Source organism: Gallus gallus, chromosome 9 (assembly GCF_016699485.2).
Source record: "Gallus gallus isolate bGalGal1 chromosome 9, bGalGal1.mat.broiler.GRCg7b, whole genome shotgun sequence".
NCBI lineage: Eukaryota > Metazoa > Chordata > Aves > Galliformes > Phasianidae > Gallus > Gallus gallus.
Window position 1 is genome coordinate 22,778,709 of NC_052540.1, and position 23,520 is coordinate 22,802,228.

The 23,520-nt window shown below is 41.8% G+C and overlaps 1 protein-coding gene across 5 annotated transcripts in view; it reads right to left on the bottom strand.

Annotated features, from left to right (window-relative positions):
- MME (membrane metalloendopeptidase) overlaps window positions 1–23,520 on the bottom strand; it is a 39,005-nt gene that overhangs the window by 8,053 nt on the left and 7,432 nt on the right. For all 5 annotated transcript variants that reach the window (NM_001396203.1, NM_001396202.1, NM_001396201.1 and 2 more), the window contains 16 exons: window positions 21,080–21,241; window positions 20,191–20,271; window positions 19,432–19,527; window positions 19,213–19,331; window positions 18,127–18,192; window positions 14,498–14,632; window positions 13,200–13,301; window positions 10,305–10,441; window positions 10,112–10,205; window positions 8,396–8,524; window positions 7,378–7,476; window positions 5,488–5,568; window positions 4,935–5,038; window positions 3,976–4,034; window positions 1,416–1,535; window positions 560–693 (listed from right to left, as the gene is read on the bottom strand). In NM_001396203.1, coding sequence (NP_001383132.1) covers window positions 560–693; window positions 1,416–1,535; window positions 3,976–4,034; window positions 4,935–5,038; window positions 5,488–5,568; window positions 7,378–7,476; window positions 8,396–8,524; window positions 10,112–10,205; window positions 10,305–10,441; window positions 13,200–13,301; window positions 14,498–14,632; window positions 18,127–18,192; window positions 19,213–19,331; window positions 19,432–19,527; window positions 20,191–20,271; window positions 21,080–21,241 — 1,718 coding nt within the window. The remainder of the gene's footprint in view (window positions 1–559; window positions 694–1,415; window positions 1,536–3,975; window positions 4,035–4,934; window positions 5,039–5,487; window positions 5,569–7,377; window positions 7,477–8,395; window positions 8,525–10,111; window positions 10,206–10,304; window positions 10,442–13,199; window positions 13,302–14,497; window positions 14,633–18,126; window positions 18,193–19,212; window positions 19,332–19,431; window positions 19,528–20,190; window positions 20,272–21,079; window positions 21,242–23,520) is intronic.

The following is a 23,520-nucleotide window of genomic DNA, read 5'->3' on the forward strand; positions in this document are numbered from 1 at the left end:
AGGGCTTCCAGACAGTAATAATGCCCGATAGTTTTAACTCTGCAGAGCGCTATCGGTGTGGTTACATTCAGATTGGCTGTCTGCTTTCCATCTTTCCCTTGCAGTCCTGCTGTCCCGTGGTTCTTCTCAGCCCTGATTGCTTTGTAGTTCAGATGCTTATCCTCAGGAAAGAGCAAGAAGCTTCTGAGTGAAGGAGAGCAGCAAGCAGGATTTGTTTTGATGGGGATATGTTTTATTTGCACATCAAGCTTTAGGGAAAGAAGATCAAACTTGCATGTATTTTTTTTTCCTGTTCTAATGGAATTAAAGAAGAGCCTTTGAGGGCCCATAAAGGATTGTAGAGCAAGGGCTTCTAGGGCTGCCACTCAGACAGGATGTATCCCTGCCTTGTGCAGAGCTGGCAGTATAGGTATGGAGTTGTTGTCATTGCTTTTAAGAATCTCTTGCTGTTTTTCCTCAACTATTCATGTCAAGAAGGCTTTGCATGTTTAGAACATAAGATTTTTGTGGTTTCTCATTAAATAGTGAACATTGGTAGTTACAAATAAGTACAGCATACCTGCTGTCCACCTGCTAGGTCCCATGAGAAGTTTCCATACTGGTACACCATGCACTGCGATAAGTCCTTAAAGTTACGCGCAGATTCTTCAGTCCACCAGTCTACGAGGTCTCCATTCTCATTGAAATTTCTGCCTGTAAGAATATATTAACAGAATGATGAATGCAAGAAAAAAAGAAGCTTTTGATGCATTGAGAAAGATAGCAAGTAAATATAATCACTCGTAGAAAGAATCTCTCTCCAGTGAGGCAGTCATACAGATGACGTCCTCCTATTTTTCCTTTTTTATCTGAAAGGGCTACATTTCAGATAAGGAATAAAACAAACTAATTCAGCCTGAATTAGAAGGTGTGAGGAAGGCTCTGTTAGGAGTCATGGCGTGGTTCTGAGCGGTGCCTTGGTGCTGGATTGGTCACAGTGTGGGTGCAGAAATGAAGGCTGTGGCTGTGCAGCATGTCTAGCAGCTGGGTCCTTGAGTTCACAGCTAGACCTGCCTCGTGGCACACAGTGCTCGGGATGTTGTGGAGCTTACACCTGGTTCCTTGTTTGCTTTTTTTCCTCTAAGAAAATGCTCTTGATGCAGCCTTTGGCAAATGTAAGAGACCAGGTACAAGGCTAACAGCTCCGAGTGCTGCAGGTCTGCAGGCTGGCAGTGAGAGGAGTGTCTGGGAAACCCTTTGGCTGATTTTTTTGGACATCATCATGGGGAACAACGCTGTAACACCTCAGAAATCCAAACCTTGTCTTACGAATGGAAACTTGGTTTTCATTTTGTTTGTTCCCTGAATGATTAAGCACAAAGGCATGTAAAATATTCTGTGCACTCCACATTTTGTAACTAGAAACTCAACCTTACCGTTGTCATCAAAACCGTGTGTGATTTCGTGACCGATGACCATGCCTATGCCCCCGTAATTCAGAGATTTGGGCTGAGATGCACTGAAGAAGGGAGGCTGCAAAATGCCAGCAGGAAAGACTGCAAAAACAAACCCAACACGATTAAGGTACTGCCCCGTTCAGCTCTGTGTGCAGTGTGAACAGACCATTTTTACAGATGTCCAAGTCTTGCCAAAGTCATGCTATTCCCTCAGATTTAACAGCAACAGTAATTTTATTTACACATGGTAATGGCTTTGGGGAATAAGGAGCGGATCAGCACGACCGCTCCCCTTCCCCACAAGCTTGGGGTAAAGGAAAACAGCTCTTGGGACACTTGCATAATCATGAGCAGTGCAAGTATTGTTACTGTTTAGTTTTGCAAAAGAGCAGTTGGACTTTCTCAGTTTGCGGTACTTAGCAGTCTCAGACTCCTGTAGCTTTATTATATGTATGTCACAACATCCTGAAGGATGGCAAGGTGCTCTTTGGGAATGAGAACATTCCTTGATGGTTGTCCCCGCTTGAAACCAATCTCAGAGAAATCCGTTCTTTTGTATCTAGCAGTAACTCCCACTAGGACTAAGGCAAACAGGCCATGCGAGCAGTGAAAGAATTGGAACAAAGAGCTTCTTTTTACCCACTTCTACGCTTATTTCTCTGTGCTTTCAGGAAACAATTTTGTAAAAATAAATCATCTTTCAATTGTGATCTTTTATAACTGAAGATTTTTCTTAAAGGGTTCTCTCTAGATACAAAACTTGTATGTAAAGGAATTATTTGACAGTTCTCATACTGTGAATGAAGAACATGCTGCTTGTGTTTCCTTGTAAATCCCCATACAGTTCTGCCCATTTCTTTCAAGAGGAGAAAGAATCGTGAGAAAAAGCAGAGGTTAGAAATGAACTATTGCTGCTGTCCTGTGCAAACTGCTGCCTGCTGTCACAGTAATGCTGTGTCTTTGTTACTGTGTCACTGAATTGAGTTATCCGCCTGTTTCTCTATTCATTCTTATTAGCAGATGCTGATAGTAAAGACAGGAGTGTAAATGCTGCCCTGTGCAATGGGTGTTTTGGTGACTGGAAAAACAAAGCAATACTTGGGGTACAGCATCAGAAGGTTGTTCTTTTCCTGAAGCCCACAACTAGCAAGGTATTTGCTCAGAATGATGGGCATTAGTCCTGGTGGCCTGAAACACAGCTGGAATCATTGGGAGCTTGGTGTAGCCTTTGCTTGAAAACAAAGGAGCGCCTTCCCTTCCGGGGGGCAGGCAGTTCCCCAGGACTTCCAGTTCAGTTTAATTAACACCCTGCCACCTCAGCCGTTTGTAAAGTGGCACAATTCACAGATTTTTTTGTTCCTACTCTGCCCTTCTGGAAACAATTTATTCCATGACTGCTGTTACATAAAACATGGATAGGCATTCCTCCTATAGTGGGGTACATCTCAAGCAGAGATTCAGACAAGAAAGGAAGTGGAACTCTTTTGGGATATAAAAGACAGAGTACTAATCAGCTTTGAGAACATCCAAGGCAGGAAGAAGCATGAAGTGTTTCCCCCAGAGTCTGTGCAGCCCTACACAAAGAATAACATGTTGCTTTTCTTCCTGAATGTGTTTGCAAACCTAACACCTTTGCCAGGAGTGACTGTGTTGCACAGCATTCACCAAACAGTCAGGAGCATGGATCAGCTCCATTTGGTACAGCTGCAGGGCAGGGGGTGCTGGTACCCAAAGGAAGAAATGCTGGACTGCCTTACCAGCAGCTGCTCCGCTGGTTTTTTTTATGTTGAGTGGCTTCTTTAAGATCTGCTTTAAGTGCTGCTGCTGGAACTGCGAGGATCACAGCCATGCTAAGATGCATTAATGGAGCTCTAACTTTCCTACATATCCTGCATAAAAATCCTTTTTAGAGGTTATGTTTTTTCTTGTTTTTAAAGAACGTTACTAAGCTAATTCAGACATCACTCTAAAGATCAGACTGCTTTAATTATCCTGACATGCCATAGCTGCAGGATGAGGTAAGAATTTATGGCTCAGATTAACCTCCACTCATCAGCTTCAATCTTACAAGTCATGATTTCTTTTCTACAAATTACTGGGCAAAACTATTTTAAACAAAGCCTTCTAAGCAGAACTTTATGCTGAATGTTTGGTAATACACTCAAAATGCTCACAGCTTTACCACCTACCAAAATGACTGCACTTTCTTGCCATCCTTAAGTGTAAGCAGTGCTTGTCAGTTAAGTCACAGCTTTGTCCCTATGCCCTGCAAAGCCAGAATAGTTTGGGTTCACTGAAAAAGTTATGAACTTTCACAAACATAATTGCTTGCACCAATACAAGGAGTTTTCTCCATTCCTCCTTGTTCTTGATGCCATGGAGTTATGGCTGAGTGCTGCATTCCCTTTCTGCCCAGCAACATCTACAAATGTAGGACTGTAGGACTCCTTCAGCTTCTTCAATTCCTTAATGGGGACCAAAGTAATTAAAAAAGAAGAATTCTGCTGGAAGGATTTAGTAATAGTTTGGTAAACCTTACCTATCTGATTTCTACTTGCAGAATAAAAAGCATTGACAACAGCAGCTCCACTTATCCACCTAGCAACAACAAAAGAAGTTACAGTTTTAGTTCTTAATGACAGAGTTAATAACTACAGGTACAAACGTAGAGACTGAATTGCATAATAATTGAGGCTGGAAGGCATTTTTGGAGATTGTTAAGTCCTGTGCCTCTCCTCAAGGCAGAGTCAGCTAGAGGGGGTTGCTCAGGATCATGTCTGGTCAGGTTTTGAATATCTCCAAGGATGGAGAATCTAGAACGTCTCTGGGCAAACCGTGCTAGTGCTCGACCACTCTTACTGTTAAAAGTAGTTGTTTCTTAAATGTAAGTGGAATTACTTGTATTTCACTGTCTTTTGTTCTGTCACTAGACACCACAGTGAAGGATGCTTTACTCCTCTGCTTTACTCCTGCCCATCAGGTATTTCTACTGAAAGGATTTCCCATCCCCTGCTGCCACTTCTCCTTAAAGCTGAACAATCCCAGCTCTCTCAGTCTCCTGGTTTATCTGTGTTAATTCAGAGGAGTGCACTTCTGAAGTAAATTCCTGCTTATCCTGATTTAGTCATGCTTTGTTTGGCACTGCACAGTGATCTCTGAACAAGAGAAATAAAACACGTGGGGATGAAATTTATCTTTCAGATGAACTTAATTGAAAAGCTGCTCTCCAAGAGTCCACTTAATCCACTCCAGGAGCTAAGAGACCAGTCTAGAGCTACTCCACAATACTCAGCCTTCAATGTCATCCCCTTGATTTCATCATCCTACTGTTAATGTAGGTCCAGCCTTTGAGAAAGGAGCAATGCCCTCCTGCCTGCCCTCTTAATGGGGGAAGAAGTGCAGGAAAGTAATCAAATCTTCACTGATCAGCTTCCAGCTGTGTGCTTCCACCTGTACAAACCGAGTGAAGATCTATATAAGGTATTTTTAAAGACTTACTCCTCTTTGTCCACCTTTTCTCTAAGCTTTTTCAGTCTTTTCTTCTGGGTAAATACTAAATTTTGAATGATGTTTTCGAAGTATTCTTCTTCTTTGTAGTTCAGCTGTAAAGAAAGAAGGAAAAGTACTTAGTGGTGGTGTTTGATGCAGTTTGAATTATGCAGGTGGTCCACATCGTACTTTAGGAGCTAGTTCACATTCATGAATAAACAGATACAGTCACTAGGTTACAAACACTTGCATCCACTTCCAACCGTGTTAGACGTGTGGCCAATTTAGGAACGCTAGGCTGAACACCATCGGCTCTACATTTTATCCTAGCATAACTCCTCTACAATTTACACATTCCCTCGAAGTACGACCAAATACACATCACCCTCTGTCCTGGATCAGCTGTATCACACTGAATTTTAATACATTCTTATTACCTCTATACAACTGAGGGCAAGATTGAGTTATTCTGTGCAGATGCAGATGATGTGGCTATAAAGATAAAGCCACAGTTTCTCTAGTAAGACCTTTTCCCAATTATGTGCCTGTTGTGGATGCTTACCTCCTGGTACTCGCTGTTCAGCTTACTGTCATCTGTCATGATCTCATCTGGATAACCAATCCTCTCTTTAATTGCTGTTGCCTAGGGAAAAGACAGTTTGACGTCCATAGCAAATCTACCCGTATTTTCAGATCGGTCATCAGCTAGGTAGGCAACTGCAGGAAACCCACAGCTTCAGTTACACGCAGGTTTTATTTTCATTTATCATGGAAATCACCGTAAAGATTATTGCTAATAATAACATCGGGAATCTTCAGAAAGGATCTTTTTCCTTCTTTTACCAGTAAACTTAGAAAAATGTGCACAAGATGCCAGAAGCACTGCAGCGATGCCTGTGAGCTGAAAGTGTAGGTTAAACCAATAGTAGATCTCCTGAAAAAAACCATCATATTTTACAGCAATTAAAATGGACTAAAATTAATGAGTGGAAGGCTTTTAACCTCAGTACATTTTAGGAAATCACAGTTAGGATTTTTCAGTACCTCAGACTGAGTCTACATCAGAATTTTGTAACGAGCTCCCATGTCTGTATTGGACTGAAACCATTTATTAAAATCTTCTCAGATTTCGGCAATCAGAAGTCCTAACAAAGGCTTCTCCCTTACTCTGTGCCTTTCCATAGTACGTATTCACTGTACTTGATGACAGTGTCAGAAGCAATTGAAAAACAAAACAAAAACGAAGTGACACTTGGCAGCTCTTATACTTCCATATAAGCATGTATTAATAAATTTAGCAATAAAATCACATTATTTTTACAACTAATTTTCTGATATAGGCTACTCCCACAAACAAATGAACATTGTAAGCAACATGCAGAGTGCATCAGAGCTTTTCCAATGGTCTGCATTTCATCTTGTCAGTTAAGTAGAAGTGTTTCAGGGACTTTGTAAATGCACTGCCTGTGTCTAACCATAGCACAGACTTCATAGGACTTGCAGTTGGTACATCAGTTACACGGCTGTTCCTGATGGGGAGTTATTGGGTGCTTATGCCTGATTGGTACATGCAGCTATTGAAGCTTTCTCCTCCCAGGGGTGCACTTGCACCAACTAATAAGATGGCATCTCTGCTATATGATCCCATGAGAGCTGGGATAAGCCCAGTGGATGCTGTATCTGCTTGAGGTATCTGTTGCAATCATGTATTTTTGCAGACTATGCAGTCTAGAGATGTTTGATAACGCAGTAAGACTTGAATAGTTATTTGTGATGGTTTTTGATAAGATTCTGAAACACAAAAATTTGGAGGTCCTGCTCTGCAATGAATATAAACACGACAATTTCCAAGCATTATTATTTTCGTAGTAAAATATCATTAAGAACTCAAAGTGGAAGACTTTTTATCCTTACAATATAACAAATTAGAGGTATAATAAAGTTCATTCAGTTAATTCAGTGCTCTCTACAATTGATTTTTATTACTCCAGACTTACATGAACTGTCTGAAGCTGCTTCTGCCCTCAAAGGAGAGCTCGCTAAAGATCTCCAGCCCATGGTTTAACTTTTTATTCTTTTCCTGTTGCTCACAATAGCTGGTTAAATCACCACAAATTGTTCCTTCTCATTTTCAATATTACTTTCCTGTAGATATTCATTATCTATCCACTTAATCACTGATTTGCCTGGAAGGTCTGTATCTTTCATGTAGATAACTCCAGTTTTGTACTCTTATCTCCAGAGAGGCCCCCGCCCATGCAGTTTGAATCTGACATACAAGGTCTGCAAGCTGTTATGCCTCTATAAACAGAAATACATGCATTTATGTATGTATGTGTATACATATATGCATATAAAAGTGTTACTGCTTTTCTCTTCTGGAAAACGAACAGCTGTATACTTATTTTCTAGAGAAACCCACAGTATTTCCAGTGTTTAAGATTTAACTTACTTTTTGTTCTGCCTTCTTTTTGGTTTCTGCATCCATCCAGGTGAGATCATCTAAGGTTTCTATAAAAACACCACGTATGTCTGCAATCATTTCCTCCACCTTGGAAAAAAACCATCAGTATGTTACAGATGCATGTGAAGTGAGTCTGTTATTTTCCCACAGTTACGGTTTATTGGCTTATGTATGGTTTATTATCACCATCCTGTTTCTCCTGCACTAGCTGACTGTGTGTGCTGTTTATGGCCCATACTCAAACTCTGGGGCTCAAGTTAAGGAGCACTTTCAGCCTGGGAATGGGCACGAGCTCACAAAACGATGCTGATTATTTAGGTTACAAAGAATGTCAGATATCCATCTATTGCACATTGTGCATCTGATGGAATTATTTTATATATGTCAACCACAAGAATGATGTATCCTAAGCTTTGATCACAGAAGGAGTGATAGGAAGCAACTGCATCTTCATTTCGGGTGTGTTTTCAGAAATATCCTGTGTGAGTGAAGGCAGAGAGAAAGATCTGATTGTCCCTGTGCTGTGCAGGATGTGAACTGGCAGCAGTGCAAAGAATAAGCAGTGCCTTGGTTCTAGCAGGGCTGCTCCTTGGGTGTTACTGGCTCATGCGTGGCCCACCGCTGACGTGGCTGTGTGCCTTTGGTTCAGGGCCGGCTCACGGGGCAAGTGGGGCACACAGACACCTCCCTGCCTCCAGGTGTGCCCACATACTGTGGTTGTATTTCACGTTACTTCACATTGTGGTTGTTTGAATGGAAGCAGGCAGCTCAGAATTAGTAATGCAGAAGTGCTTGGGTGTAAGGGGATGACTCTCATAGCATGTCCATGGTTGTAACCTGTTAGTGGTGCACTGCTTGAGAAGCAAATCCAAAGGTTAGGTCTTTTAGGAAGTGACCCTGGTATACAGAGAAGTTGAATCAGAAGTGTAATCAAACCTTTTAAAGAAGCATAATAAGTGACAAATGATGTTTGGATGGCACACGGGAAATTTGCCGGAAGGCTTACCACATGTTTACTGTCTCCAGCAAAGGCTTCCTGCACGTACAGCCGTCCCACTGCATTCTCCATGTTGCCATTGACGTAGTTGGCACAGCGACGCCAAACAGCAGTTTCTGACGTGGTGCCATACAGCGCCTGTCAGACAGAAACATCGGAGGGAGCAGTGACGTCAGGGCCCATGGAAGCTGAGGGTGAACTGATGAGCAGATGTGCACTTGGAGGAGCCTAATGGATCTTCAGTCAGTGCACCTAGCTCCTATTTGTACTCATGGCTGCTAAATGGACTCACTGTCCTCCATGTCCTCCACAGGCCGAGAAAACAAACGATCATTAGTGATATTCTTTATCTTTTCAAAGCATGTAAGGTAGAGAGAAGAAAACTACTCTGGAAGCCAAGAATGGGAGAGGTTAAAGAGGAATACCCAGAGACAGAGCTCTCATTGTCACAGGGATCTGTAGTGCAGGGCAGCTCTGGCAGCGCCGCTGTGTCTGCGCAGCTGTACAGCAGACTCATTCCTGCAGCGTTAAGGCTGTGTTTTCCACCCCTGACAGCTGTGTCCGTGTGCTGCTGATGTAGAAAACTGTGTGCTACTCTAGAAATGAAAACGTACCTGCTGCCACACAGGTAATGGTGACTTGCAATAGGCAGGGATTGCTGTGGTTCTGTGTGTGTACGGTGCCTGGTGTATTAGCACTGACACCTCCCTCACACAGCAGAAATGTAGTTATATTTGAAAGCAAACAACAAAAGAAATGCTAGTTTCTATTCACTGCACATAGCCTCTTCAGCTGTGTTATATCACATATTACTAATTAATTAGTAGAAAAGTAGGTGTTTTTGTACAAAGACAGTGGCAAGGTTCTTTTCTGTTGTTTCAAACTGACATTTTCTAACTGGCACTTCCCCAGTGAACTTTGGGATGTTGTGGAACATCCTCAATGTTACTCCTCGATGATGCAAACTGAGCAAACGTGAAAGCTTCACACTTTAAGAGGCAGGGGAAAAAGATGAAGTAATTAATGAGTAAGAGTACCGTGTTCAGGTATGTCAAACTGATCAAACTGAACGTCCATTAACTCCCTCCAGTAATTACTGCCTTTTTTTGGCAACAGGCAGAATCTCCTTAAAATGCTGCCTGTGTGCATAGAGGTGTTTCCTCCGTCACTGATAGATGAAGCAAAATGGCCTTAACCTTTATTTAGTGGAACTCAGCAAACTTAGAAGTAGAAAGTTCAGCTGGGGCAACAGAAAAGATCTCCATCTACAGTCTTTGTGGGATTGCTCAGCATTTCCTCAAAAGCACTAAAATATCTGCAAGATGGAATGACTGAAGAACAAGGCTGGACCCATCCTGTCTGACTGTGATGCTCTTCCTTGGGATGCTGAGGTGTTTCTAACAAGCCAGTCCAAACTGTTGCATAAATGTATGCTAGCAAATGGGACTGTTACCAAAAGGGCCGTATCATCAGGGGAACAATTCAGATTTGGAAATAACAGAGACCAAGTAGCAGAACAGCACCTTTTAGATCCACTTCAGCTATCACACATAGATCATATAAATGATGTGTGCTCTCCAGCTGAAGCTTTAGCAAGCATGTCTAGCTTTTGTGCACGGAATTCAGAATACATTACATTTTATACAGTACAGCCATTAAAGAATTATCCTTTTTGGTTAACAACAATCATTTTTACAGCTTGAAAAGAAAGATGAATTTCTGCACCTTACGAAAGGCATTCCTGGTATCCTTGTAGTTACGGCTAAGGCTGTTTACAAGGTCCATTACGAATCGCCAGATCATGTAGTTTTGAAGTTCTCTATGTAATAAAACAACGATAATAAGCTGGTAATGTTTTTAGGCTTTTGAAATATACTGGAAATAAAATGCACATTAGGGAGATATCTGCCATACCTACCTGGGAGTATACTTATTGAGAATAGACTTCAGCTTGGTAAGGTATTCTGGGTCGTAAACAACCACATGTTCTGTATTCTCAACATCAATCTGTACAGTTGACATTATATTATTGATGAACTTTGACCAGTTGAATGCCTGGAAAATGAATGCACATTATTTAAGGTTAAATCCTCCAGAAAAAACAGCCTTTGGCTATTTTTAAAAAGACATTTGCCTTCACAATTGTTCTGATCTCCCAGCAGCTTCACTACTTGTCAATGGTGTCATCACAATAACAACTGATCTGGGATCACTTATATCCCCTGTGCTCTAAAATCCTATTAAAATAGGATGGTATCCAGCAGAAAGAGTCTGGACGTTGTTTTATTTTCAGAATAACACAATTAAAAACATTATGGCTCTTTCCATTCAGCCTGGGAAAGCAGGAATGGTATTTTAAGTAAAACTTGACTTACTCCTGTGCTATATATGGGTAAGGTTCTCTAAATCAAAGCGTGACCAAAAGCTTTCTTTCTCAGCACGATATGGCTCTGTAGACAGGAGCAGTACAAAATTTGTGGTGTGTGTGGCAGTCCATTCTCAAGCACATGGTAAGGGCCTGTTCTGAAGTATGCTGAAGTCCACAGAAAGCTTTATTTTAATGGGCTTTAAGACAGACACACTAAATCCATTGTCTGTAATGAATTTTCCCCTGTATGCCATAGTATGAGATGCTGCAAAAGAAATGGTTTGGTAGCAGGTCCACGAGCATCTGACAGACAGTTGGCACTAAGATGGGTCTTCTCCATTGTTTCCTGCCTCCCTGCTGCTAAAGCCCCAGGTGCTGTATGCAGGTATTGACCAGAGGCCCACACAGCACTCACCGGGCAGTACCTATGAAGATTATTTTCTGCTGTTTTCATTCTGTCACATCCACCTTGTGTGGGCATTGTGGACATTGTCCACTGTGTGGGCACTCTGAACAGGAAATTCGTGATAGTTTGCTGATAAAACTAATTTCCCTTTGCGTGGTCTTTGGTCAGTGATACCGTGTGCCTCAGAAGGGAGCTGGAGCACAGCAGTGACTGGAGAGCAGGCAGTGCCCCGCTTCCTGCCCGTGTGCTGCGCTGCGGGCACAGCCCTGCTGCGGCACTGCGGCTCCGGGCTGCCACGGCTCTGCTGCACGGTAGGGCAGCGTGCAGAGATGGTCACCGCTGTGTTCTCCTGCCTGGGAGGTTCACATCTGCAGCTGACACTCAGCAATCTGCAGTGCATTACTTGTCGTCCTCTGTGTGGTACCAGCTGGGACAGGCAGATCTTTCAGCTTGCAGCCTGTGCAGCAGTGCACAGCAATTTAGCCATTCACTTTGTGAATAAATTACACTGATTTACAGCTGACTGTATGCAGACTGCTTTAAATTCCTTACGTAGGCCCACAGTCTGTGTCATAGGAGACGAGGCTCTGTGGACCAGTTTGACTTAGAAAGCAATTCAAATCAGATGCTTTAAATTATAATCAAAACTGTAGAGCCACTTTGTGCTTTCACCAGGCTGGGTGGGTGCTCAGAGTGGAAGGGAAGGTATTGCATTTAAGAAAAGCAAACAATGCTTGTGTTATCTTTGAAGAAAAAAACGCATTTTGTTAATTGTTAAAATGTTCACTTTGCTTATTTGTTTGAATAGCAGTGGGGATTTTTCCCTGTCTGGTTCTTTGGGGAGGAAAGCGGGAAGAGATAATATCCTATATCAGACAGACTGTAGCTGAAGAAATCAGATAAGCTCTTAGGAGTAGAATCTCTTCAGTTCTGAAAGAGAGGCACCAAATTTAAAGCTAATTTTAGGAATAATTGCTGTTCTATCCTTAGGCCATTACAACAACAGCACCAACTCCCATCATGTGTCTTTTGAGCATTTTTGGATAAATTTAGAGCATATGATTACTGCTGATCTGCAGTACTCCCCAGAAACTAAAAATAACCTGGGCAATACCGTTGTGTGAACAAGTTAGCTTCTGACATGATGATTGCATTCTGACATTATGACTGTAATGGTAACTTGTCAAGTTAGATCTGTGGGAAAAGGTAAATTATGAAACTAATTGAGTTAGGCAGAATGGAACTGTCATATAATTTAAAATTGAAGAATTTCAAGTCAATAAAAATAGCAGAGACTGTGAAACTGGGGTAGGAATAATATTATTCATAGTACCTCTGTAATGCACTCCTGCAGCCAGGCCACAGCGCCCTGCTAACCTGCCTGCCTGTGTGCAGGACGTGGAAGGAGCAGTTGTTTATGGTGAACATGGGCATGTCTGGTAAGCGTGGTGTCACTGGGACGGCACACCTACGTTATCACATCTTTAGATATTCTTTAGCTGGACTTTGTGGTGCCGTGAATTAAAGGTCATGCTGTGTAAGTGGCACATGAGTCAGGACAGGAGACAGTTCAGAGCTGAAACACCCTGGGGGAGCCACAGTGGGAGGAATGGGCAGAATTTTCCTCATGTACGGTCCTCATTTCCAGGGCTCCTTTCTGCTTGCTTTGGGTGATCATCTTACAGGGGGAAGGCTGGGGAAAAAAAGGACCTCTTGGTCTGAATCTGTAGCTGTGGATGAACAGAGAGGGCCTGAACAGCCAGACACAATCATACAGCACACTGGAATGAATAGCTGGCTGCAGTATTTCAGTCTCTGTGTTGAAGCAGAGGTGCAAGATCTGCCTCCAAGTCAGCAGAAACTGTGGGCACAGAAGCACAGACTCCTATACATAGTGTGATTCAGCAGGTGTTTAAGCAATAGGCGGTGCAGTACAGGAATCTTGTTTGACTTCAAATTTGTGTAAGATCAAGAAAAACATGTCAAGCTTCATCATTTAATCTCATCAGCCAAGAATCTCAGTATTAATTATTACTCACCATATGATTTATTTCCAACGAAAAGTTGTTCTGGAGTTGTGCCAGCGTCATTTTATTGTACAGCAGAAGTGGATCATTTCTATCTTCAGACTTTGTTGTTGCCTATCAAAGTTAATAATGAGATTGAGTCAGTTCACAGGAATTTTGGTAAGCAGCAGTAGAAAGAAAACATTACTGTTCGTGGCTTAAAACATTACTGCGAGAAGTTTGGAAAACTGTGGAACACCTTGTGGGTACACACAGATAGCATTTCTTTAGGCACTGTGTGCATTCTGATCAGCATGGATGTGCTACTAAGTTCCTTCTGGCTCCACTGCAGGCCGTTTGTGCAGGCAATACTGTGCCTGCTGTGCTGCACCATGCAGGTTTGTCAAAAAATGAGGCAGTGGCCATTTGTACTCTTCCCTTCAGCCACTGCTGAAGGGAAATGCCTCTTGTGTTTCCTTTCTTACTCCCCTTCAAGTCTTTCCGCAATAAACTCCTTTTATTTGGACAATTCTCTATCTCTGATCTAAATGCTGAAGTGTGTTTCTCAGGAGAATGTGAAGTAAATCAAAATCAGATGGTTTTAGTTTATTCAAATAGAGTGGTTAGGTCTGCCTCTGCCAAACACATGCCCTCACTATCAGCCTCACTTACAAAACCAGCTGAAACTATGAAATCTGTGTTTTGACTGTTTTTTACCATCACCCTCAGCTCAGGTGCTTTTGGAATGTTTAAAAATCACAGACCATGTTCCTGCTCGTGAATGCTTTCATTTCCACTTGTTTTTCCCAGTGCAAGTTTAAATTCTAGCTATTTCTCCCAGGCATACATTCTGGAGAGCAGGCATTTGATTGAAACAATCAGCATTGTGGAGCAGCTTGTGTAGGACAAACATTACTTTGTGTTGTGTGGCGAGCCAAGGGATGGGGAGCTGCTGCTCTCATAAGCAAGCAGCCTGCATGAAGAAAAGGACAAAAGGAAAACAGGCTCCAGCAGCATCTTCTAAAATGCACTTTCTGTGGCAGAACAGAAACCAAGCCTGTCTCTTGCCCTCTTTTCCCTTGAAGGGCTTCTGTGAACAGATTAGGATAAAATAGTTTGCTATTTCTGGGCAACAGCTAACTCCTGTTTCCCTTGCTCATTAGAAGGCATGTCTTTGTATGTGTTCCTTTCAGGTATTCCAGACCCCATATACTTTTGGTCAACAAAGTACCACGAGCGTGTAACTTAACAACCCGGCTTACACTTAGTTGGCTTCCTTAGGTACGAAGGAGGTCAGTATTTAAAGGTACTTTAAAAAGTAGTTCTCTTACGTTAGCAATCTCTTTCTCCAGGTCCATGACTCGTTTCATTTCTTCAGCAATCTGGGTCTCGTTGAAAGTAATGTTTCTTTCTTGTAGGATTAGTTTAGCCACAGAAATCATGAAGTCAACATAGGCAGAACATGCCTGCAGGAAAAAACACCAATGGTTTAAAGACACAATTCTTCAAAGAATATCTTGATTATACTTCAGATTTCATCTTCATTTTATGAACTGTGTATGGCTCTTCATCTCCTTCTTTGCTAACCGTGCAGTAATTTGTTCTCAGGTGCTGTTAGATCACAAACAGAAATTTGAGAATTCCCTCATGGAAAGTGCTGTACTGTTTGTAGCACTGTTCAAACCTAAGCGCTGTCAACTGCTGCACTGTGCTTTCATTATTTAAAATGAGACATTTGTGCGTCCATATTTAAACCACCACCTGTGCTTTTTCTAGTTCACTTTAATTACCACTTCCAAAAATACTGTGTCCAAAGAGCAGAGTTCCCAGAAACATAAAACCCGGAGAAATGGTGATGCACTGTGTGGGATTAGAGCTGTGGGCACATTGTCCCAGAAGCAGCAGCTCTTCTGGATGTGGAACATCCAGAACTCATTTTGCTGTACCTGAGTTCAGTAGAGCTTCATATACTACAGGTAGTATCGTATACATGAAATGTAATATATCTGTATTTACCAAGAATAGGAAAGGAAACATAGAAGTATATTCCCTAAATGTTACACTGTGAAATACCTAAAGATCTTAATTTTATTCCAGTTCCTCTTCGATAAACCACTCAATTTTCTTTCAACCAAAATGCTGTTTTCAATATACTTTTTAAAGGCAAGGTGACTACGTATTAAATTAGCTATAATAATAAATCTATTTTATGCAAAATATGTTTATCTACTGAAATGGTGAGAATAGTAGGATTAATAAGGTGTGCATGGTTAATAAAGCATAAATCTTTTGGTGTGTCCAGTAACCTACGGCAGTAGGGTACAGCTCTGTTAATGAATGCTACATTTATTTGGCCATTCTGACAACTCCTTTCTTTGCCATCCATCTCCTGTCAGCCTCCCCTCCCTGCCAACAGTGCCTGCGTGTGCTGGAAAACCGAGCAGCTCGTGAGCAGTATTGACAGCAGACTCCAAAAGGAAAGGTGGCTCAGAACTGAACTCTCTGTGTTATTTTTTAATTAAGGCAGATTATTTTATCAGAGAGAAAAGCCCATTAAATCACTGACAGCTACATTAACTCATGAAAGAGAATTCATAGCAAGACTGCAAATACCATCCTACAATATCCAAATCCACATATAATTAAATATATAAATATTAATACAAACATTACCCCAAACCAGCAAGTCAACAGAAATCGTCAGGTATCAATCAATGCACTTTATTTTTGGCGTGAAGGTAAAGATCATTGCATGTCACGGAGCAGACAGTTAAGTCAGCTAACTTGAGATGGACTGTATGAATATTCTCAGATATTTTAGAGAGAACTTAGATGTCAGAATAACTCCTGTAAGAGTATTCTCTTAAAATTATAATAAAAAAGTTTTAAAAATGGTAGAAGTTCCATTGTAGCTCAGTGGTTGGAAGTACTGACAAAGCCAGAGGTTGAAGGGCAGGAGGCAGTACCTGGTTTGCTGTATGCAGCTCAGAGAGGAGGGTGAGACAGCAGGAAAGAGAGCCAAGCAAAGCTATCAGAGGGCAGGGACTGAAGGGAGGAACATCTCTCAAATGGAGCACTCAGGCTTGTAAAACATACAGTTACAGGATTGCAGAACGCCCAGATCAGTGGGACCAGCCTTCATGGGAACAGAGAGCCTAGATGAGATGCTCTGTCCCTGTCCCTTCTCATATTAAAACCCCTGGTGGAGGTTGTTCCAGTCTCTGGCTGTTCTTGCTGTATGTGCCTTTTAGTGACTAATCTCTGTTTCTTTTTTTAAAATGCTTCCCCCTACACTCCTGAAGTGGAAGGCAGTACGATACCTTCTGGTAGGTCAGAGTTCAGAACAGAAATTGTGGTTTCTTGTGCTGCAGTGGGTGCAGTGCAGGAAAGAGAGCAAACTGAGCTATGTGATCTCCTACAGGCCATGGTAACGTGGTGATAAGAGAGCTGAACAGTTGACATGATACATAATTTAATGTAATTTCAATTATAGTATAAACTATTAGCATGTCAGCAAAACACCTATAAAACAACATGTTTAATATGCTTTTCATAATTTCTGTGTTTAGTTACCCAGAAGAAAACTGGCTAATTAAGGGTTACTGCGGTGGCACTTCCAGCTGCTCCAGCCCTCACACACACCTCAGCCGTCAAAGACTTGGAGCATAACCATGACTGGCAGTGAGGGATACGCAGTGCCAACAGGTTAATGAAATCATATACAAACAATAGCATGAATTAAAGGCTGTGAGAGATTTTAAGTTTTTAAAGCAGTTTATATGATATCATAGTTTAGCTGATGCACTTTCATTACGCAATTAACTGAGGGGACTGTGGTCTTTCCAAATCTTTTATGCAGTAAAGTGTGATCTTTGGTTCCAAATGGTTGTGTTTTTCTATCCCTAAGCCCATTAGTGATAAGAAAAGTCATTTCCTGGGGTGATTAGATTATGTCTTCTGACCTAGGTTAACTCCAGCCAGTGGATCCTTGCACTCTATGCCCATTATGGGCATGAGCAGCAGTAAATGTGTGCTATCTGGACTCACCTAGCCCTAACCCTATCCACTGTGACTCCACTGTCACTCTCCGCACTTGCTGGTTGATGCCAGTCAATCATAGTTCAGCAGGCATCATTTTGTGATCACTGAACAGAGGTGATCCATCAACACTTAACTTCTAGCTATCTTAATATGGACTGCCTCTTGTTTCAGCTGTAAGGCCTAGCAGTTGTTTAATAAAGGTAAATTTTTAAAGCTTATTTCCTTTCAAGAGGTCCTAAAAACTTTAGGTAGCTGTTCATACAAGAATTATGTGGAAAAACTACCGTTTCTTCTACATGTATGTTAATTAAAAGAGAAAAGAAAGAGAATGGGTAATGAAGGAAGCAAGACAGGTTGGGATTTCTGAGGCACAGTGATACCAGAGGAATATGCAGGCTCCTTATCCAGTGCAGAGACAAGTGGTTAATACTGGCAGCTGGAGCCTAGATGGAAAGCACTTGGCTCCTAGTGCAGCCAGGAGGGTCAAACAAGGACACTAACGTTAATGGCATAATAATATAATACCTCCTCTTCAGCACACTTGTACTGCCTCCCATCCTTAGCTCATTTATTTCTATTTCCCCCTAGTCTCATTCATCTGTATCTTCTGCAGTTGCTTTTCCTTTTCTCCTGGCTCCTGATTTCTTGCTTCCTTGCACACTTACCCAGTTTCTTCCTCCAGTCTGTCAAACATGGTTCTCACCTGTAGATCAGCCTTGTTTAAATGCTCATAACAATTACCTTTCTATTCCAGTTTACCCGATTCTGCCAGTAATGGTTCCCAGTGTGGTATTAGAATCAGCCTGGGGAGAGACTGTCCCAGTTCTTTGCCCACCTCACTCTTGGCAGGTACACCTGCCTTGGAAGTACAGGCTAAAAAAGCTGGAATGTAGTCAGTGATCTATCAGCTCCATCTTACCTCTTGGTATGCACCTGTGCATTCATAGTAGTCACGAGAAGGCAGGCCAAGCCCAGGTTGGTCAATCTGTACATGAAGTAAAAGGTAAAACGTGTAAGGACAAAATGGTATAGCATTATGCTGTTCTTTGGTCAATTACAGGCTGCTGATGCTTCACTCTGGAAATGTTATCCTCTGCCCTAAGGGGAGTGTCTTTCCTATCCCCTTGTACCCCTTTAATTCTTTCTACTCCCCTTACTCTTCCTGTCTTTCTCTTCACACTTCCTTCTGTTACAGAGCAATGCGTGCTATGTGTAATCCATGCCAAAACAGTGAATGTACAGAAGAGAAAACAGTCCACAGACAAGCGGGGAAGCTCCTGCATCTTTGAAATTCATACATGCAAAGTAGCCAAGGATCTCTGCACCCAGGTGCTGAGAAGGCTGTACCACCACTGCACTTACAGCTGCTGTGTCTCAGGAGCAACAAGTGCAGATTCACCATGTGCAATCCTGTCTTGCTCTGGATTTTCCATTGTCAGAGATATCTTACATCTAACAGCAGGGTGCTCTGGGCAGACTGCTTATGCAAATGTCCTCAGCTGCTTTTGTGTTTGGGCAGGGAGCTGCAGGTCCTGTTAGCACTCTGACATACAATAACATTATAAAAACAGCCCCCTGCTCTGTGGGCTCTTTTGCCATTGGGACCACAGCCCAGGTTTTCAGTGAGAGGGATTTCTGCCTGAAGGGCAAGGAAAGGAAGCCATGCTTATTTATTTGCTTGCGTGCATATCTAAGTAGATCATGTCTGACTACTGGACAGCATGCCTATAAATTGTGTGTGTGTATGTATGTATGTATGTCTCAGTTATACTCACCTCCCTGAGAATAACAGTGTATCAGTGCAGTGAATAAAGATTATTCACCCTGAAAATGGACAGCGTGCTGGCAAACCAATAAGGGAAGCTGAACAACTACAGATAACTCATCTACAGCTGGTAACATTCAAACCAGTAACATTTCTCTTGGCTAACATGTATGCCTGTGCTTTCTGGTTCTTTTGCTACACTTGTATGATAAGCAAAGCAATGCCACCCAGCAGACTTACATGGATGATGTGTGCTGTGGAATTTTTATCGTCTGTGCCAACGAAAAAATTGATAAGGACCTTTTTGCCATATCTGGAGGTGAGCTGTGCAATTGCTGTCTCAGCTGTCCAAGCAGCACCTGGGCAGATGAAAGGTGCACTCAGTCTAATTTGGTAAACAGTGACAAATAAGTCATTCAGAATTTAAACAGAGAAGGACGTGAACTCTGATTATCTTACCATAGGAAGACTCCCAGTTGTTTGTTGCTACAGGCCACTCAGATAAATTTGCCAGCAGGCTGATTAAAGGCATTCCACCTCTGCTATCAATGGTTGCTTTTGGAGAAAATAAAATGAATTAATGTGGTGTTTTAGAACATCCAGATGGCATACTATAGTAATGAGATCAGAATTCTGAACCTGAGAACTCTTGTCACCATCAGCACAACAGAGTTATGTTCTGATGTACGCCTCTTCTTTAAGATTTAATGTTTAAAATACGTTTCAGTCACGACTGCAAGCAGCTTATGCAGATCCCTAGGACCATGGCATTGAAGAACTACCGTATTTCAACTATAAATAGAACTTAAAATAATAGCTTTGAGAAGTATTCATAATTGCATGGAAAATATAAAACAATATGCAAGTAGCAGTGCTGTTTCATTGCACCTCGTAGTGCCAGCACCTAGCTCAGATTCTTGAGGTAAACGATCCCTGTGTCTTTATAGAAGCCTGATATGCCAGAGATTTTCTACCTGCATCAAACTGGAAACTCAGGAGTAATGCAGGTGCACTTAAAATATCAAAGCAAGTAAAAGAGGAGATGCATTACTCGTTGTACTGCTGATGTTCTTATGTTGCTCTGTAAAACTCAGGAAGAAATTCTGAAGAATTCTGTGCTGCAACTACAAGTATGGAGACACAGCTCACTGTGGAAGTTGAGTTTCTTAGACATCATTCTCACGTATCCTATATGTAATAAATACAGGAGGAACTTACTTTCATTTATGCATGATCTATACAGAGTTTTTGCCTTCTGCACTGCTGTTATATCATTGCTGCTTGGTGTGTCGAGGACATCTGGAACACACAGCAAATAGACCTTAATATCTGATTGTTATTGGAGAGGAAGGAACTGTGAGGCCCTGTCTGTGCCCGCCCTGCTGTCACACTGGGCTGCTGGCCCTCCTTCTCCCGGGGGGCAGCCCACATTTGGCACTCCTTTACAAACACTGCTCCACAGAAACAGAAGCCTCAGAAGACCGTGAAGTCCACGAACCACAAACTTGGTAAAACTAGGAGCTAAGCAGCAGGGAAAGGGTGTTCAGTCTCCAGAGAGGTTCTGAGAATCTTCCATGAGTATAAACTCAGTGATTTCTTTGACCCTGTTACTTTAGTCTGAAAAAAGTGAATATTGATAATTGGACAGTATTACTTTTTATAGAAAAAGAAAGGTTGGTAAGTCTATGATGTGACTGTTTAGAGAAATGCTTCCTGCTGTTTGAGGTGTAGGGGATGGAATCTGCAGGACGGGGCTGCCAGAGATCAGCTTCCAGCATTGCAGCTAACTTTCTTTGTCACCTGGGTTCCCTGCTACTGTTAATTCGTGAGAGTGATTACGCAAATTATAATATGCAGATGAGCACACAGAGTTCAGATATCAGAAAGGTCAGGTCAAGTCAGCTCTGCCCCAGTGTCAGACACAACAGTGTAACTTCCAAGGTATTCTCCAAGCAAACGGTTTGTGGAGGATTATCCTGATCTGAACATGAAGAAAATGTAATATTTAGTAGTATTTTAAGCTTTGCTAGATAACCACACCTCGTTAGAATTACATGTAAGCCAAAGAAGAAACTTTATATGGTCCACAAACATAAACCCTACTGACCTTTTAAAACAACTTCTAGTTCATCTCTTAAAATGTCAAAGTTACTATAACGGGAGCTGGTTTCTGGAATGACGTTCCTCTTCAGCCATCCTCCACAGGCATATTGGTAAAAATCATTGCAAGGCTCTGCAGTGGTGTCCATGTTCTCAATGATTCGGGCTGCTGTAATGTGAGACAAATCAAGGTGTAAAGGCTTTTTGGGGAACAGCAAGGGATACATTTGTTTGCTCTGAAAATTACTTTCCCTTTAGTTTAGAATAGGCTCCAGCCTACTTTAATGTTCTAGGCCAGGCCAAGTATTAGTCAGTAAAAAACAAATCACTGTTCTCTTATTGCCTGCAGCTCATATGCTTTTCTATTGGCTGTGTTTATGGATGGCTAAGCTTCCTCTATCTAATCTTCCTATTCATTGCGAGTGGTTACTTGGTTATAAAATGTTTCATTTACTGACTTCGTTGTTTTGAAAGGGGGTGAAAAGAGAAATTAAAAGCTGATTTCCAGAATCTACATTTGATATTCCAGCCCTACTCCACTTTTTTATAGAACTGCTTCTTGCAATCCCTGTTGACCCTATCAAAGTTGGCTAATCAAAGGCTGACTGGTCACTGACTGATCATCACATGGGTTTCCCTTTTGAAATCTGCTTTCTTGATGACTATTTCCCAGCTGCTGTTCATAAAATTCCAGTGCTTTATCTTTTTTTGTATAGTTATTCCTCCTAACTTGTTTTCACCACTCATATGGTAGCAGAAAGTCTGTAAAGGAAAGGTGAGGCTTGTGATTACAAGCATTTGTTCCTCCCACATGGGTGAGTCAAATACAGTTATTTCTCTGTGCTTTCAATATTTTCTATGTCTGTTATGGTGGTGGAGATGAGAGGTGTAGGCAAGCTGTAGTATTTATGTTGACTGGCTTCCCCCTTTGGTTCTCTTGGAATGTTCAGTTAAAGTTACATTTGAAGCCAACATTGAATGGTTTTATGACGTTGAAAGCTGGAAAAAGCCATGAACACATGCATCTTCAATTTTGGAATGCATAAAGTAGCATAAAAAACATTGTGGAAATAGGTACAGTGCCTAGCATGCCATTTTTCCCTAGTGAAGGTAATGGCAGGATGACTTCAACTTGAAACAATACAGGATCATGCCAACAATGAGAGATTATGATATTCAGTCCTGTTTTCACTGTTTGACGCTTCATTTTAACCGGTCTTGAGGAAGCCAAACATCCAGTCCTGCTGTGCAGTCTGATGGAGCAAAGGATTTTCCCTCTGCCTGTGAATTTGGGCAAGATGCAGTGGGTGTAAATGGAAATATAAAAAAATTCTTCTGAGATCAACAAAATCTCAATAGTGTAATTGTGGTCAGGCACTGGTACGTGTTGCCCAGTAAGTTTAGGAAGTGTCTGTCTTGGAAATAATCAAAACTTGTCTGGACAGATCCTGAACAACTCTCTACTCGACACTGCTTTAAGTAGGGCAATTGGGCTGGATGACCTCTAGAGCTCACTCCCAATTCCAGCTCTTCTGTGACTGTGTAAACTCCGCTATCTTATTTTCTTTCTAGTTTGTTGTGCTCTATTTATGGGAAAGTGGATGTTTTGAGTGGTGTGCCTTATTGCTGCCCTAGGTCTGTCTCTTTGCTGTAACAGAGGAAGGCTGACAGTATTACCAAGCTCTTTCATTTTAAGGGTATCCTTAGGAATCTCTGTGTTAGACTGGAGCATTTAGAGGGCAACACTGTCCTTTTGGTTATCCTGACATGTGCTGATTGAGCAACAAAGACCTTAATAGCCAGGACTTGACATAGCAACGGGCTCTTTCAGTGCAATGTGCCAACCTTGCCACGAGGTAATGCTGAGTTGGAAAAATCTGACGCCAAGAGAATGTAATTCTTACCCACTGTGTTTTCATTTTTGGAGAAAAGAAAAAATAACAACAAAAACAAACAAACCAAGAACTAGAAGAAATTTACATCTTGTGTACATCTGGCAACTTATTAACTGTCTGTGTGAATCAACCTTGCTCGAACCATGGAAGCAGGTTGCTCTATTGGCAGTCAGTATCTGTGCAATCTTTCTTTTCTACTGCTGTAATACAAAAATTATCTATTATAGCATTTCTGCTGTGGAGCCCAAACCAACCAATGTTATCACATCCAATTCTATGGAAACATTTAAGGTTAAATGCTGTGAGAAGACAGAGCTGAGTTGTGGGAACTGCAGTCTTTCACTCTTCGTGCAAGTTTTCCTTCAAAATACACACTTCAGCTATTGCCCTCAGAAACACTCACTTCAAGAGTGCAATTTGCACATCTGAATCCCCAAATGGAGCGATTATTTGCCTGATGCCATGAATGAACTAAAATCAGTGAAATGTGGTTTTGTCATCAGTGAAGCCCCGAAGCGTAAGCTTGGTGCCAACACGTGAATTGCCCCTCTGA